The following is a 19,251-nucleotide window of genomic DNA, read 5'->3' as shown; positions in this document are numbered from 1 at the left end:
GCTGTCAGATGACCTTTTTTCATTACTAAAAATATCAGCCTTACAAATTCAGCCGAATTATGACGAAATCATGCAAAAACAAAAAGTCTAGTTTTGCTCTACCTTCTACTTCACAGCTAACATAAAATTTTAATTTGGTCACCTACGAATGCTTTTGTATTTTGTAATATTGCACAATAAAAGTGTTTCCGAAAAATCAATATTTTTATTTCAGCAAACAACATAACCAAAAATGCAACAGCCTCGTCCGCTATATGTTTCTTTAGTAAATATGTGCAGACGAAAAAAAAAATTTCCCATCTCTGGTCTACACCATAAAATATATCGTTGAGCTGCTTGCCACTGCATTTAAAACCAGCTGTAGATTTCCGTATTATTAACAATTGCAAAACTCCAAAAAAATTAAGTAACACCTCCTAGATGCATTACTGTATACGATTGATGATAATTTGAAATAGTTAACTTTATTACGTTTATGTTTATACACCAAAACACTTGTTGATTGTTTGTTTATTATGCACTCATGGACAAAAATATCGAATATTTTGGAATTTTCAAATTTTTGATTTCTCAAAACAAATTTTGGTCAATCAAGTCGTTTATTGTAAAATAGAGTTTATTTTAATAATGTTTAATCAACAATTTTAAGTTTTTATGCGGAGAAAATTGTGAAAAAAAATTATGTTTAATATTAGGTAAATAAGGTTATTTTACTGTAAACGTAAATGATAATTTAAATTACTTAAACAAGTGGTTTAAACTGAAAGAAGTGCATGATCAGTAACGAATATTCCCCCCTCTAGCTCTTATTACTGCTTGCATCTTTCTCAGCATGCTTGCAAGTAAATTTTGGACATCTCCTTGGGAAATTGCATTCAATTCATCTTGTGCAGCAATCCGAAGCTGTTCTATCGTATTTGGAACGGGATTGTTTTGTCCTATGCTGCGTTTTAGGTGATCCCATATGTGCTCTATTGGATTTAAATCCGGGCTAGACAATGGCCAATCCAATCTTCGAATTTGGACCTCATCAAGATAATTACTCACCATGGCAGCGGCATGTGGTCGAGCATTATCGTGCATTAACGTGAATATTTTATATCCAATGTAACCAACATTTGACAAAACATAATCTTGCAGAATGTTTTAAACGTAAGAATCACCAGTCATCCGTCCAATCACTTCCACAAGTGCGGTACGTACCTCCCAACTAATACCTTCCCAAAGAATTATGCCATCAACTCTAAAATCGTTCTCCAACTCTTCTGTAGACGTAATTTTGACCATCTGGCTTCCATAATAGGATTCTGGACTCATCAGTGAAAAGAACGTTTTTACAGTTGTCGATATTCCACTAAATATGTGTTCTTGGAAATTCCAAACGACGAGCTTTATGATTTTGGAGAAGATGTGGAACTTTGGCGGGCCGTCTGGGCTTTAGGTTTACTTCTTTTGATCTTCGTTTAACTGTTTGTGAACTCGCATTAACTTGTCTAACATTTAATAGCTTATTTTTGAGGTGCATCGAAGTCAATGAACGATTTCGTGTAGAATTCGTGGAGAATTAAGAACCAAAAAACGGTCATCGATTGAGATTGTGCATCTTGGGCGTCCTTGACCAGGCCTTCGTACAAAATATTCTATTTCGCGGTATCTTTTTAGAGTATTTGAAACTATAGATTCACTTCTGCTGAGAGGTTGTGCGACACCTTTTTGTGCATATCCTTCCTCGTACAAAATTATAATATGTGCTACTTGGACTTCATCATAGTGCCGAATTGGTGGGATACTTGTTTTAAACTTAGTGAAATCAAAACAATATTTAACTAAACTTAATAAATTAAACTAAAAATAACCGAATTAGTATGATTTTTCCTTTACGTAAAGAAGGATTTTTATGATAAAATCTACGAATGATACTAACCACTGAATAAACGTCAGAATAAACATCAAAATATTTCTAACCAGTTGAGTACATCAGACTACTATATGAGTATTATCAGTAATCTAAAATTATTTTGAAATAATAGTGACTACAAAAAGAAACTTTTAAAATTGCAAAATATTCGATATTTTTGTCTATGAGTGTATTATATGTTAGTTGGTTGGATACATTTTTGTGACTATTCCTATAAATGTTAAACTGACAAAAGAAAAAGAGCTAATATATGCTTATTATTGTTTTGCAATCTAGCTTTCTCCATATGTCGGCAATACTCTATAACTATTATTTTCTGCTTTAAAGCCTTGTTAAAAATTTCGGTGACGTAATAGTATCTCAGAGGAATAAATCTCGCAGAGCTCATTCTCGTAAAAATGTAATAAACACTATGTTGTGTTTTTTTTTACTAAATCATTTTACGCTAAATGAACCTTTTATAATGGTAGACCATACATTATTAATATACCGGCATACATTCTTTTATGTAAACATATTTACTGGCTTTAAACTTAGTCAATTCCCATAAAGCCGAAATGATTAGAGGAAAATTACATCCATGATTAATCGAAGAGTCGCAAATGCAATTTCCTTTGTAAACTGTAACTTCAAATAGCGAACAGCAGTTAATATCGTTTGTGGGTTAGCCGCCAATTGTTGTTTCTCTAGCCATTACGGCTTACTATTTACTTTTGGTTAAGAATTTATTTTAGGGCGGGGCTTGATGTTTATAGTATATGGTGTCGGCAGTAGGTAATTATGATTACCTTACGATTACAGGTACTTGTTACCTTACGATTACAGATTAATAATCAATATCTGTGAAATAAAAAATATATAAAAATCGCAGTAAATCTAAGTCAAAAACTAAAGCAAAAAAATTATGGCGGTTAACCCGTCATTGTTACGTGCACGCACCACCACATATTTTATTTTTTGTTGCAAACTTTTTATTTCCCAGTTTGGTTTAAGTTTTCAAATATAAAAATTATATATTTAAAATCAGCAAAAACTTATTATATTTTACTCTCAAAATATCTTAAATCTGCTTACCTTAGTCCAAGACTTCCTGCAGCTAGCAATATTTACCCTCTGGAAGTTCCTGGTTGGATATTTATTATGCAATATTAATCATAAAATCACAACAATCTCAAAAGTGTCACTATTGAACAAAAAAATTATAATAACTTTTAATGCAACAGTGGCGCAACTCAAAAGAGTTACTATTGCAACAGCTGAGGGTTATGCAAGAGATCTCGCGGCTCTCTGATAATATGCCAATATTGTGCACAATTTTAAGCAAGATCTGTTAAAAGCTAAATTGTAACCTGTGCTACCATTTGAGTGAGAATGTTAAATAATATAATAATATACAGTCTATAACACCATTATCTGTCCCTTCTAACTCAGCATAAAAAGAACTCATTCCACTGACACAAGTCTTAAGTCACCTTCTTTACTGGTTACCGCTAGCCCACTAAACTTAAACTCTAATAATACACCAAACACAACAACCTTCGCAACTCCTAAATCAGCTCCTAAAAAGAAAACAAAAACTGATAACAAAGAAATTGGTAAAATTAATCCATCTGCCTATTCAAGTATTGAAAAATTAATTTGTGCTAATCCAGAAAAATTTTCGTTATCAGCATTACAAATAATCGCCTTCCTAGAAAATTCATTTAAAGAAGCTCATAATTTCACCACGAACTCTCATTCTCTCCTCAAAGATCTTACACAAATATACCAAATTGTATCCGATAGATCACTTAAAAATCGCATTACAAGAATAACGACAAAGCTAAAACGCACATTAAATCCTATAGACGCTGACGAACTTACCATCCCTACGTCCAATAATTTATGTGACTTTAACTACAATGATATCGTTCTTTTCTAAAATTGCGTAATTAGTACAAGGCATATTCTTTCTACTAACTAAATTAGTTTTTAAATTCACGATTTTACAATGGAACTGCGACGGATACTATCCGCGACTTGAACACATTCAATGTCTTATACCAATTTACCATCCAGATTTTCTTTGTCTCCAAGAGACTAATTTTAATACAACTAATATTCCTTATTCTAAATCCTTGAAGGATACCACTTCATTAGGACGAACTGCTTCATAGCTAGTGGAGGTGCATCAATATTTGCGTCCATCGAAATCTTCTCAACAATGCTACCATTAATAACGAATTTTGAGGCAATTGCCATAACTACATATTGCCCAAATAAACTTACCATCTGCTCCATATATATTCCCCCAAGCCATTCTCTAAAAGGAAAAGAGCTCCTAGACCTTATATTCTAACTTCCACAGCCGTTTATACTCACAGGCGACTTCAATGCACATAACAATATGTGGGGTTCTCAATCAACATTTGGACAGGGAAAAGTAGTTGAAAATATTATTAACTGCACAAATTCATGTCTTCTCAACACAGGATCTAATACTCATTTTAATATTTTCTCTGGATCTTTCTCTGCTGTAGATCTTAGTATTAGTGACCCTAAATCTGCACCTTTTTTTGACCTGGCAAACAGTTGACGATCTCTTTGATGGCAATCATTATCCTATAGTAATTTCCAACAACTGTAATGGGACTGCCTCTGCCAAAAGCTATTGGCGCCTAAATAAAGCTAACTGGTCAGAGTATTCAAGAGCTGTTAACACTCTCTTGCTCGCTCATGATCATCTAATAATCAATTATGTAGACTACTTGTTAACGTCAATAAGAGACACTATTCTTTCAGCTGCTAAGACTCACATTGGCGAAACATCATTCTCTCCAAATCATAAAGCAGTTCCTTGGTGAAACTCTTCTTGTGAAGAGGCGATTCGTCTATCCAAAAAGCTTAAAATAAGTACTAAAAAAATGGAAGCCTTGAAAATCTAATAAATTACAAAAAATTCAAAGCTAAAGCCAAACACGTAGTTAAAAAAGGTAAAAAATCATCCTGGCAAGATTCCGTATAATCTATCAACGAAAACTCCAATCCTATCCAACTTTGGAAAAAAATTCGACAACTTCAAGGTCACAAAACTAATAATAAAATTACTCGATTAATTTCAAATGGTATAGAGATCACTTTACATGAACTTATTCCTAACGCTTTTGCCAAACATTTCGAAGAAAAGTTCAGGAATAAAACCAATAATATTAATTTATCTCATCATGACTTATATTCACACAGAATTCATCTGAATACAGTAGATCCCTTAATTTTCCTTTCACCATCCATGAGCTAATATCTGCCTTAGCTAATAGTAGAAACACTGCAGCTGGGCCTAATGATATTTCTTATGCATTCCTAAAGCATGTTTCTAATTATGGTCTTAAAAAACTCCTTAATTTATATAATATAATCTGGAATTCCCATAAATTTCCATCTCAGAGGAGCAAATCTATTGTTATACCAATACTCAAGCCAAAAATCAGCCAACTATCTCTCCACAATCTTACAGGCCCATCTCTCTCACATGCACTATGTGTAAGCTAATGGAAAAAATTATTAACAAATGTCTTTTGTGGTATTTTGAAAAACACTAGATTATTCCAAAAGAACAATCTGGCTACCAAAGACAGCGCTCCACAAGAAATAATCTGGTAATACCCCAAACCCATATCTCCAACGCAATAAATTGCAAGCAAGATTTGATAGCAACTATCTTTGATATAGAAGGCGCATTTGATACCATTTCTAGAAATAAAAATCCTTGACAAACTGTTTAAATGTAACTTTACTGGCAACATATACGCATTTATCAAAAACTTCCTAACATCTAGATCGTTCAGGGTTTCTGTCAATAACTTAGTCTCTTCCCCACACATCCAACATGATGGAGTTCCTCTAGGTTCAGTTTTAAGCACATCCTTATTTATTCTTTTGATTAGCAAGTTAAATGAAAATATAGCTCCATCAATCAAATGCGTATTATATGCCGATGACCTAATAATGTACTGTCATGGTAAATCTAAAGCAACTACTAGTAAAATTCTAAAATTAGGAGTAAATGACCTACAAAACAAGTAGCTTCTCTAGGACTTACCCTTTCCCTCTGTAAATCCAAAGTTATTAAATTTAGCAGAAGAATGAGTTCTTTTGATCCTAAAATCACTATCAATAACTTTAAATTACCGGTTGTTAATAATTGCAAAATATTAGGGCTGATATTTGATTCAAGATTAACCTGGAAACAACACATACAGGAACTTAAAGAAGTTTGCCCAAAAAGGTTAAATATAATCAAAAAACTCTCACATTATCATTGGGGTGCAGAAGAAACTACGTTACTGAAAGTTTACAGATCGCTAATCCGCTCCAAGCTTGACTATGGATGTTTCGTCTATATGTCTGGTACTAAATCAATCTTAAATTCACTAAATACAGTACACAACACGGCTATTCGTCTATGTCTTGGAGCATTCCGTTCTAGTCTGGCAGAAAGTCTTTACTGTGAAGCTAATGAACCTCCTCTATGCCTTAGGCGAGAAAACCTTCTTCTCTCCTATGCTGCTGCAATTTCTTCCAATCCGTCCAATCCAGTATATCATTTAATTACATCCTCACACCATCCCCATTACAACCCTCCATGTAACTTAATTATACATCCTATTCCTAGTCTTCTACAACCGTTACTAAAAGATATAAATTTGTCTGAAACCAGAACTCTACCATTCTCCAATAATCCCTATTGGACCAACATACTCCCACATCATTATATTTTCCTCACCAAATTTAACAAGGAAGATACCAGTATTAGTACATTAAGAATTCTCTTTCTAGAACTTATAAACAAAAATTAATGTAACATAGTTCTTTACACTGACGCGTTAAAGACTGAAAGTGGTGTTGAATATTCTGTAACCACTGTACAACAGCCTTTCGAACTCCTAAAATTTCTCCGTGGTGTAGTATGCACACTGTTGAACTACAAGCTATCTCACATGCTTTCAAAAATGCCCAACAATACCCAAATACACACATAGCCATATGCTCTGATTCACTTTCCTCTATACACTCCATTAATGCTCTATCCACCAACCATCCTATCGTCCAAGATATTCATGACACATATCAGCTTCTTATAAACCAAAATACAATTATCACTCTGATATGGGTACCATCCCATGTTGGTATTAGTGGTTACGAAAAAGCTGATTGCCTTGCCAAAAAAAGCCGCATCATCCACGGACACCATTATCAATATACAAACTTGCAACGATCTCAAAGCTAGACTGAAGAAGCTTAATCTTTCCACCTGGCAGATTCACTGGAATAATGTTACTTCAGCGCTGCATGAAATTAAACCCTCAGTAAACCTTCTTACCTATCCCAGTTTATCTCGAAAAAATATGGCAATCATACGGAGATTGCGTATAGGACATACCCGTCTAACTCATGGCTACCTGATGACCTCATCTCCACAACCAAAATGTCAGCACTGCAATACGACTCTCCGAATCAGGCATTAACTTATCGAATGCCGTTTACATGCCATAATACGCCAATCGTTCGATATCAGTACTAACTTCAAAGAGGTCTAAACAGCACAGACCAAATCAACAAGGTTATCAATTTCCTCGAGAAAAGTCAACTGCTCAAGTTTTTATTATTTTCTCTTTATGTTAAATGTTAACTACATTATTTTGTAATTTATATGATATTACCATGTAAATCGTAACTCGTGCTAATGACCATAGATGTCACATGCACGTTAATTTAAATAAAAAAAATGTATATGAGACGATATTTTATGGAACGTATTGATAAATATATTTAAGAAAGTGACATAACACTTACTTTGAAAAAAAGTTTAACTATTTCTTAATTTGGTTTGGAAATAAACAATTTATTAATTATCCTATAATGAATCTAAAAAATATTAGTGTATTTTATTATTTTTTCTTTAATATTCCGAAATCTTTATTTAAACGAATTTCATACCTTAATTCAGATGTATTGATCTTTTTATCTATTTTTCCTTTGTTTCCTGGAGTAATTGCTAACACGCCGTATATTTCTGAATATCAATATGTTATTAAAGCAAGTGTTGCTTAAATCGTAATACAGGGTGTTTCAAGGAGGTATGTCATAAATTAAATCACGCATTCCGGGAACAAAAATAAATTTATTGAAATCATCTTACCTTAGTACATAAGTGTACACAAAAAAAGTTACAGCCCTTTGAAGTTACAAAATAAAAATTGTTTTTTTGCATTATCTCCTAAACTACTTGACATTTTATAATAAAAATGGACACGTTACTTTCTCGTTCTGAAAGTATTTTTCATACAAAATAAACAACAAAATCTAAGCGCACAAAAAAATTTTAAGGGGGGTGTGCAACCCTAAATGCCCCCAAACTTTTGAGTACGTTCAAATCAAATGAATTTTGTAGCGTCATTAGTTTAATACATTATTTTTAAAACTTTTTTACCTCTTATCACTTTTTTGAAAAACTGGTTTTTTCTAGTTCGCCTTAAAATTACAATTAGTTTCTAGGGATACAATAATTACAAACAGTTCCATCAATAATAATCAATAATTTGAAGCTATCATTTATTGTGTGAATAAGATTAATATTAAAAATTTTGATATTACAATGGCCTACACATTTCAGAAAATAGCAGATATGCACTTAACTTTGGCTACGTTGGATCAGATTAAATTGTGATTTCAATAAACTATCGGGAATATCGTAGGTGAATGTCAAGGAAATAGTGCAGCAGCCGCAAGGCGTTATGCATTAAATAACCCCAATCGAAATACACCCGATAGACGATTATTTCTCACCATTGGTCGTCGTTTACGGGAAACGGGTACATTCCAACCGCAAGTTGCTAGCAATAGTGGTCGTCCAATAATGGATGCAACTGATGAAGACATTTTAGAAATCATTGAAGAAGTCCCTGGAACAAGTACAAGGGTAATAGCTGATCAACTAAATGTTCCTCACGTAAGGGTTTGGAGGCTTCTGAAGGATCAGCCACTTAAACCCTATCACTTAACAATGGTTCAAGAGTTATTGGCTGAAGATTATCCTAAAAGGATTGAATTTTGCGATTGGTTGTTAATAGAAAACACTCGAAATATTAATTTTATTATAAATATTTTGTTTACCGACGAGGCTACCTTCAGTAGAAATGGAATAACAAACCATTATAACGAGCACATTTGTTTATGAAAGAGAAAGTGTATTCTATAATAATAGGACGAACAACAATTGAGGGTTGGATTAATTGAAGCTGTAAATCAATGTCGTCAAAAAAATATGATTTTTCAGCGCATTCGGTTTTCCTTATTAAAACGATACCGAATGTGTATTGCAGAAAATGGGGATCATTTTGAACATTTATTGTAATATCATATTTATAGAGGTTATATACATTTTTTGTACTTATTAATTTATTTAAGCCGTTTATTTAATTGCACGTAATTTTTTAAAGGTTAATGAAAAGGGCCATAATTCAATAAAAACTGTTTTTGAAAAAAGTGATAAGGGGCAAAAAAATTTTAAAAATACTGTGTTAAACTAATGATGCCACAAAATTCATGATTTAAACGTACTTAAAAGTTTGGGGGGATTTAGGGCCGCACACCCCCCTTTAAATTGTTCTGTATGCTTACATTTTGTTGTTTCTTTTGTATGAAAAATGGTTTCAGAACAAGAAAGTAACGTGTTCATTTTTTTTAAAAAATGTTTACGAGATAATGCAAACAAAAATAATTTTTATTTTGTAACTTCAGAGGGTTGTAACTTTTTTTGTGTACACTTTTGTACTAAGGTAAGTTAGATTCAATCAATTTATTTTTGTCCCCGGAATGCGTGATTTAATTTATGACATACCTTTTTGAAACACCCGGTATTTTAAGGTGTACAATCTACAATTACTTATGCCATTTCAATCTTTATGCCATTACAAAAACTAACAAAGTCTACATAACTACATAATTTTTCTCTTTTGCAGTGTTTAATGAGTACGAACTTTTGGGGGCGATTTCAATACCGTTCCCCGATCCTAAGACGCAATACATCGAAGACAACGGCCACGACGGATTTCCCGCCTTCGGATTTAGATCCGGATCAGACGTGAAAATCGCTCACAGGCAAATACTGCCGGAGAAATTGTCTTCGGAATTTTCCATTTTAATAAGTGCCAAGCCGAAAAGCAGACGGGCGGCATTCATCTTCGCTGTAGTTAATCCTTATGATACGGTGAGTTTGTTTGCTTTTCTGCAATGATGGTATATATTAAATGATATTAAGGAAAGTTATAATTTAACCTTAACGAACGAAACATGTTGCTGTAAACTGTAAACTGGCTTCATTCCACTGAACTAATATACTCTTGTTAGCTTTCCGGCAGATATGAAAATGGTGTTTTCGTTTTTATTAAAATTTTAGAAAAATAATTCTTTTGAAATCTCTCTTATATAGAGAATGAAACAATTCTCTATTTTTTTGTATGCAATGCTTTATTTATCTCACACTCAACTGCTATTTATCCCTGATCCTTTTTTCTCCAGCTTTATTTTACAATTTTTTTCTTTTTTAAGTTAATTTTTGCTAATGTTATTATCTCTCTAATTAGGTGACCCTTAATTTGTGATTTACTTTACTTCATTTCAGATGTCCTTGCAGTAAAGGAATGTACCTGCGGCTATATATAGCACACTATTTCAACATTCTTTAAGGTTTCAGCCAGAATCTATAAAATCTTATAAAAAATTTTATGCATAATATATATATATATATATATATATATATATATATATATATATATATATATATATATATATATATATATATATATATATATATATATATATATATTATGCATAAAGTGGTGGGTTTTTCGGTCAAAAGGTGGAGAGAAAAAAGAAGAAGGTGGCTACTTCATCTATTTATTGAAGACGTTTCGCTTTCTAATCAGAAAGCATCATCAGTTCATCTAAAAAGAACAATATGAATAACCACAGAAAAGTTAATATAAGTGTGTTACCTCAAAGACATGTAGCAGTCAATGATATTAAATATGTAAAGAAACTTACGACAATGGACATTATGAGATTATGTTGTATATACAATTAATTGAAACTAAATACAGTTTACAAATTGACTTAAACTTAGCACAGCATGTTATGAACCTTGGACTGTTGGAAGTTGAATCAATTTTCACCTGTGGCTGGCTATCCAGCCACAACATAGGCTATTTTAATATATTATGATATTTTGTTTTGACCTCACTTGTTTGTTCATTTTCTCTCTTAACCAATCACTGGGCGAAAAATGGTGATCTTAAACGTGCTTGATCTTAAAAGTTTGAGTCAATTTGTAAACTGTATTTAGTTTCAATTAATTGTGTATACAACATAATCTTATAATGTCCATTGTCGTAAGCTATTTAATATCATTCATTGCTACATGTCTTTTTAAGGTAACACACTTATAATATTTTTATGGATGTTTGGTTTTTCATATTGTTCTTTTTAGATGAACTGATGATGCTTTCTGATCAGAAAGCAAAACGTCTTCAATAAATAGATGAAGTAGCCACCTTCTTTGTCTTTTTTCTCTCCACCGTTTGACCGAAAAACCCACCACTCTTCGAGTGATCCTTAATTTATATATATATATATATATATATATATATATATATATAATATATATATATATATATATATATTAATATTACATAATGTTACAATAACAAAGGGGCTTAAACAAGGATGTTGTCTATCTTCGACTTTAAAGTATATATTCAATCATCGCTAGAGCAGTGGAGGAAACAAGTATCCGGAATAGGAATAGACAGAGGCGATGGTAAATGTCTAACAACTTTATTTTTTGCAGATGATCAGGTAGTCGTAGCGAATGATGACGACATGGACTACATGCTTAGAAAACTAAAGAAAGAATATGAAAAATGGGGCCTCAATATGAATATGACAAGGACAGAGTATCTTAAAATAGGAGATGATGAAGAAGATTCAGAGTTAGAAATTAGAAACACAAAAACATGTAAGGAATATAAATATCTCGGATCTATAATATCTAAAGAAGGCACTACCAAAAGAGATATCAAAAACAGAACGCAGCAGGGAAAAAAGCGGTAAACATTCTAAACTCTCTACTATGGTCTAAAGATATTAGACAAGAAACGAAATTGAAAATCTATTGAACCTTGGTAGAGCCTATTATGACTTATGGGGCAGAAGTTTGGCAGACCACGAAAAAAGATAGAAAAAGAATATAAGTAGTAGAAATGGACTTTCTAAGGAGAGCGTGTGGTGTATTAAAAAAAGATCATATCAGGAATGAAGATATTAGAATGAGGACAAATACTGTAGATTCCAGTGTAGACAGAATTGAAACGAGACAACTAGTGTGGTATGGTCACGTGAAGCAAATGAATGAAGATAGATGGCCAAAGAAATCTTTAAATTACATACCACAGCAAAAAAGAAGAAGGGGAAGGCCTTCAGTTGCCTGGGAAGAAAATGTACGGCACATGAGAGATAGAACCATCAAAGAAGACGAATGGATGGACTATATATATATATATATATATATATATATATATATATATATATATATATATATAGATATATATATATATATATATATATATATATATATATATATGTATATTTATATATGTATATATATTATATATATATATATATATATATATATATATATATATATATATATATAACATAAAATTAAATTATGTTTATGACATTCTGGGATTGTTGGATAGCCCGAAATTGACGAATTGCCTCTGAGGATGCTCTAGTGAGCGAAAGTACTTGGGCAAGATTTAATTAATAAAACTGTGTTCGATATCTGCCTTTATTTTATCAAAGTTCATATATTTCTTTATTTCTTTATTAATAAATTTATGATATTTATTACATATTAATAATTACGAATAATGATTATACCTGGTAATTACACTTGGTTTAATTGCATACATTCATGGAATGCATTTTAATAATTTGTACTTAATGTGCATGAGCAATTATTTAATTAGTTTTTAATGTAATTATTTTATTACTTTTAAAGTGGATAACTTTAAAGTGTTGTAAACACCGTACCTATATATATTTTGAATCTTTGGAAATCTCAAATACTCGTTGGTAGATTCTCGTAACGGATTTTTCTCTAGCACCACGGCTAAAGCTCACTGCGTTCTCGGCCAACAAAAAGATCATCATATTAAATGTTTTTAAAGCATTACAACACGTTAATCCTACATGCTTTGTAGACAGTGTTGTGGAGATATGCGTAAAGTACACAGGATGTTCCAAGAGGTCAATTTATAATTTAAGAAAGGAGGACAAGAAAGGAGTCATCACGAACTCGGTTGTTAAATCAGGGAGACGACCAATGAAATTAATGAAAATGTTAAGAGTGTAATTCAAAGTAAGGTTCATTCTTTTTATTTTGCCAAGGATTCCAACAATTTCAAAAATTCATGCTGCATTGCAAGGTAATGATGTACTGTTCATCAGTAGGACTTGATTGTGAAAGCTACTTCACGAATTAAATTTTTCGTGGGAAACCATTAACAGAAAATCAATGTTAATTGACAGTCCTGAAATCGTTTCTTTAGGAAGGCAGTATCTTTCTAAAAATTAAACAGCACAGATAAAAACCTAAGAATATATTATTTAGATGAGACATGGATGAATTAACGTCATACTGTTTCCAAGGTATGGCAAAAAAAAATGTTAAAAGCAACCGCCAAGCTGTGTTGGAGTGATTTTCCACCGGTATTAAAGCACCGTCGGGAACAGGGAGAAGGCTTATAATTACCTACATTGGGAGTTCTGAGGGTTTTTTTAAAGAAGGGTTGCTTCGATTTTAATCCAAAAAAATGGGCGACTACTACGAGGACATGAACGCCGATGTGTTTGAAGAATATTGTGAACAAATGATGAAATTTATACAAGAAGGTTTGACTATCGTTATAGGCAATGCCAAATATCATTTACAGCAAACCTACAACAGCGTGAAACAAAGAGAATATTAGACAGTAGTTAATTAATAAAAATATATCCTTTAGAAATGACCATTTAAAATTAAAGCTTTTGCAAATCGCTAGGCAACACATACCTTCACATGCATCAAGAATGCATGTCGTTAGACGAAATGGCCAAAAAACTTAACGTTACAGTACTCAGATTGCTGCCTTATCACTGTAAATTAAATCCAATAGAGTTGATTTAGGCCCAAGTAAAAGGGGACGTGGCAAGAAATAACACCACTTACAAACTTGCAGACGTTAAAGAACTTTTTAAACACGTTTTACACAATGTCACTACCTTACACTGGAACAAATGCATTCAAAATGTGATAAAAGAAAAAGAAAAAATTTATAACTTGGACAACACATTAGACATCTTGGTGGAACCATTAATTATTGACGTGACTGCTGAAGACAACTCCACGGATGAAGAATAAGTCAACGCAGATTATGTATTGCGTCATCATTCTTATATAATTAATCTTTCATCTATTAAGTATTTTTTTTTACAACCAAATCATCTCGTGTAGAAAGGAAATTCCTGAAATTCTAGAGGACGTATTTCAAAAAAACTCTAGCGATTCTGTACTAGATCCGATCTTTTCTACACACAAGATTACCACAGAATCTGTAGACATATGGCTCTCCCATTCTATGGCAGAGCCAGATCTCTCCCATAAATGCACTCATAACTTTGCAAGAATTAGATTTTTCTCTTTTAAACTTAAAAACCACATCCCCAGGTCCTGATGATATTCCGTCAATATTTTTAAAAAATCTACCCCAAAAAGGCAAGAAGATACTCTTAGACATCTTTAATCATATCTTTTTAAATTATTACTTTCCTGATAATTGGACCAAAGCTATTATAATCCTAATTTATAAACAATACAATCCAAAAGATTGTCCCACATCTTACCGTCCTATTTCCCTCACCTGTAGCATGTGTAAACTTCTCGAGAAGGTTTTAAATTACAGGCTTACCTGGTATCTAGAAAATGAAAATCTCCTGACCACAGTCCAAAGTGGTTTTCGACGAGGAAGATCTGCTAACGACAACTTAGTGGCACTTGAGTCAACCATTCATGATGCATTCTTACTAGATCAGAAAGTTATAGTGGTCTTTTTTGATGTGAATAAAGCTTTCGACACAACATGGAGATACCTCATATTAAATAAACTTGATAAATGGGGAGTTCTAGGACATATGCTTGCGTTTATAAAAAACTTTCTGAATAAAAGGAAAATACAAGTAGGAGTAAATGGATACACCTCTACCACTAGAATACTCGACAACGGTATTCCACAAGGTTCTATTTTAAGCGCAACTTTATTTTTAATTGCATGTAACGACGTAATAAATACAATTAAGCCTCCTATAAAAGCAAACTTGTACGCTGATGATTTAGTTATCTATATTAAATGCAAAAATATTACAGCTGGGGCTAAAATACTACAGAACCTTCTATACAAAATCAAATAATGGTCTTCCAGAACAGGCTTCCTCTTTTCAACTAATAAGACACATTACACAGTATTCAGCAAACATAAGAATACCATTCCTGTTTCGTTAATATTTAACGGTCAAAATATATCCCATTCAGAGGAATCGAATGTTTTGGGCCTAACGTTTGATTACAAATTAAACTGGAAAACCCACATTACGAATTTACAACTAACTTGTCAAAATAGAATAAACTTGCTAAAAATTCTATCCAGTAATATATGGGGAGCTGATTCTAGTATTCTGCTTAACCTCTACAAATTAATTATTCGCAGTAAACTGGACTACGGTGTAATATGCTACGATACAGCAAATAAAACGTTCCTAAAAAACCTTAACACAATTCAAACAACAGCTCTAAGATTAGCCGTCAGTGCTTTCAGAACCAGTTCTGTAAGCAGCTTACAAGTAATATCAAGAGAACCCCCTCTACATCTAAGACGACATCCACTTAGTTTAAATTATGCAGCAAGAATATCTTCCAATGAAAAGCACCCATTATATTCTGAGATTATTAACGCACCTACATCCAATTTGTATGGAAACAAACAATATAAAGACAAACCCTTTAGGGAAAGAATCAATCAAAAATGATTCAATTGCAATGAATTCAAATTATCCATAACCAGAAAATTAGACTTCCCTCCATGGCTTACCCCCTTACCTATTACTGTTTTAACTTTAACACAGTACCCAAAAAAATACCACAAATCCTAACCTTATCATTAATGCATTCAAAGAAATTATATAGAAGTATCCAAACCACCTCATAATATACAAAGATGCATCAAAAACTGAAAATGGCCATGCCGCAGCCTTCACAAATAAAAATTACAAATATGCCATTAGAATTCCACAGCACTGCAGCATTTACACCGGGGAAACCACAGCGATATTAGAAGCTATCAAAAACTCCTCTTCAACGACTGAAAATAATATTTTAATCATCACAGATTCACTCAGCGCAATTCATGAAATTAATCAAATTTTCCCTAGCCATCCTATTGCATAAAATATAAGAAATGAACTTAATGCACTACACCATATAAATAAAAAGGTTACATTTATTTGGATACCTTCACACATTGGCATTAAAGACAACGAGAGAAAGTTGATCAATTGGCATTAAAATCCATCAGAAATGAAAATATTCCAGAAATTACTAAATATCCCCACACCGACTATAAACGACAGTCCATGAATCATATAATAAATTTATGGCAAGCAACCTGGGACGCAACAGACTCTAAATTGAAAACAATAAAGCCTCTAGTAGACGCCAGCCTACCACAACAAGTAAAAAGAAGAGATTAACTAATCGTAAATCGTCTTCGAATCGGCCACACAATACTAACACACCAACACCATCTAAATAAAGAACCAGCTCCGATTTGTACCTACTGCTCTACTCAACTCACCGTGAAGCATCTGATAATCGACTGCCCGCAGTTCCAACCTCAGAGAACATGCCGAAGAATTAGTGGAAACCTGAGAAGTGCGCTTACGACAAATATCTCGGATTTATTGCAGTTTCTAAAAGACATAAACATTTATAATAAACTTTAATTTATCAAACTGTACTACTGTGTATGTCCCCCCCACTAATAACCCTTGGTGGTTGATGTGGGTTCTCTATGTTTAAATAAAAAAAAGTATTATTTGAAATTTTTATTATAACAATATGTACTTTTTCCATTACTTTTAATAAAAATTTTCAAAATTATTATAATTATGTACAAAATAAAATTATTACAAATTGAGAAAGTTTTTAACCTTGAAAAAGTAGACTGTCGATTAAACAATTTCTTTTTTATTAAAAAATTGGCATTTGTATTACTTAAATAGCAAATTACATTTTTCAATTAATTATATACATAATATATAAAATTTTCTCATTAAATATTATCTAGGAGACTCTGTAAAACCCTTATTACTATGGATCCTAATAAAAATACTGGTTTTCAAACGGAAATTGCACATTCCCATACTGCACAGACATCTGAAATGAAGTATAAAACGCTATAGTATATAAGAATTATCTATTTGACCCTTAAAAAACATTTATTTGCTTAAGGAGTGTTATCTTCAATTTATTTATTTTAGGTAGTGGAACTAGGCGTCAGAATAGCCCCAGATGGACCAAGCAACTCCGTGCTTAGCTTATACTACACAGACTTTACGAAAATTAGTTCCCGTAGCATAGCCAATTTCACCGTGCCAAAATTCTATAATAAATGGATGTCGTTCGCTTTTAGAGTTAGTCTAGAAAATGTCACGTTATTTTTTAACTGTAACGAAACCGAAACGATTCTAGTCCGAAGGGATCCCTTAGAATTAGTGTTTGATTCAGCGTCGACTTTGTATATAGCTCAAGCTGGTCCGAAGTTTGGTGAACCCTACGAGGTAAGTGATTTTGATTTATGATATTCGCAAATCGTTAAAGGAATATTAAAAGCCAAATTAAACTGGCTAGTCTATAAAAAAAATTAATAAAAATAATAATAACACTTTATAAAAACACATTATCTCACTGAAATGTACAAAATTTTTGTTATTCCTAGCATGCGTCGCTCCATTGAATGACGTTGGAGTTTCGCTATTGTTTCTTTCTTTAATATCCAAGTTTTGCAGTCGTATGTCATGATTGGTAGTATACACTAATTAAATGTTTTTTGTTCAGGTGGAGTGGCATTTCTACCAAAAGATGCACAAGCCAGTTTCATATTTCTGTTGATTTCTGGGAGTAAGGAGCCAGATTTATGTATTATTTGTCCCAGGTGTACATAATCGTCTACTTTCTTAAGTGCAGGTTCGTTTATTATTACGTCTTGCACATCCACTAGCTAGTTGTACATGGTTTTTGTTTTTATCAAGTTCATTATTAGACCAACTTCATTGCTAGCAGCATTTAGGTCGCTTATAAAACTTTGTAGTTCTCCTGGATTATTAGCACACATAACGACGTCTGAAAATATTTGATGGCTAAGGTATTCTTTATCAATCGATAAGCCTTTGTTCTGCTAGTTCGTTTTGCTGAATATATTTTCTGGAGTTGCAGTGTGAAGAGCTTTGGTGAGATGGTGTCTCCTTGTCGTACGCCTCAAGTAGTGGGAAAATTTTGTTTTTGTAAATTTTAACCTTAGCTTTTGCTTTTCTGTATATATATATATATATATATATATATATATATATATATATATATATATATATATATATATAAGTAAACGTTAAATAGTGGGTTTGCAGCAATAAAATAAATTTTTATTCCAAGCTTTCGGACATTGGTTATGTCCTTCATCAGGGAGCTACAAATGTGATGAATAAATTGTTGGCGTTGGTATAATTAATTAAAAAATTCACTACTTACAAACTTAATGAGGTTGTATCAACGAAGATGTATTATAATGTTGATAAAATTTATCATAGTCTCTCATCTTTTTTAATATATAAAACCAATTTTTATGTTTAAAAATTTAAAAAATTACTGTACATCCAAAAACACTTAATTATTCTAAATAAATACATGACATTATTCTGACAAAATTCTTATAAATGTCAATTGATAAATTATTGTTTGTGTTATTATTGCATTCATCTAGTAGTAACAAATAGGAGAACATTTCATTTAGATGACCAATATCCGTTCTGTGATTCATTGCATTATTATTTTGGCAAATGTAGGCCATTTCAAGAAAAAATCTTTTGGTGATGTTACTTTCCTGTTCTACTACTTTGATGTTATTATAATCTATCTGATGTCCATT

At 32.3% G+C, this 19,251-nt stretch overlaps 1 protein-coding gene across 5 annotated transcripts in view; it reads left to right on the top strand.

Moving 5' to 3' along the window:
- Nucleotides 1-19,251, top strand: part of Mp (collagen XV/XVIII-type protein multiplexin) — a 1,493,071-nt gene that overhangs the window by 819,486 nt on the left and 654,334 nt on the right. For all 5 annotated transcript variants that reach the window (XM_072537153.1, XM_072537150.1, XM_072537151.1 and 2 more), the window contains exons 3-4: nt 9,919-10,166; nt 17,591-17,890. In XM_072537153.1, coding sequence (XP_072393254.1) covers nt 9,919-10,166; nt 17,591-17,890 — 548 coding nt within the window. The remainder of the gene's footprint in view (nt 1-9,918; nt 10,167-17,590; nt 17,891-19,251) is intronic.

This window comes from Diabrotica undecimpunctata, chromosome 7, assembly GCF_040954645.1.
Source record: "Diabrotica undecimpunctata isolate CICGRU chromosome 7, icDiaUnde3, whole genome shotgun sequence".
Classification (NCBI taxonomy): Eukaryota; Metazoa; Arthropoda; class Insecta; order Coleoptera; family Chrysomelidae; genus Diabrotica; species Diabrotica undecimpunctata.
The sequence above is the reverse complement of the archived record's forward strand: the minus strand, read 5'-3'. Positions and strand labels throughout refer to the sequence as shown.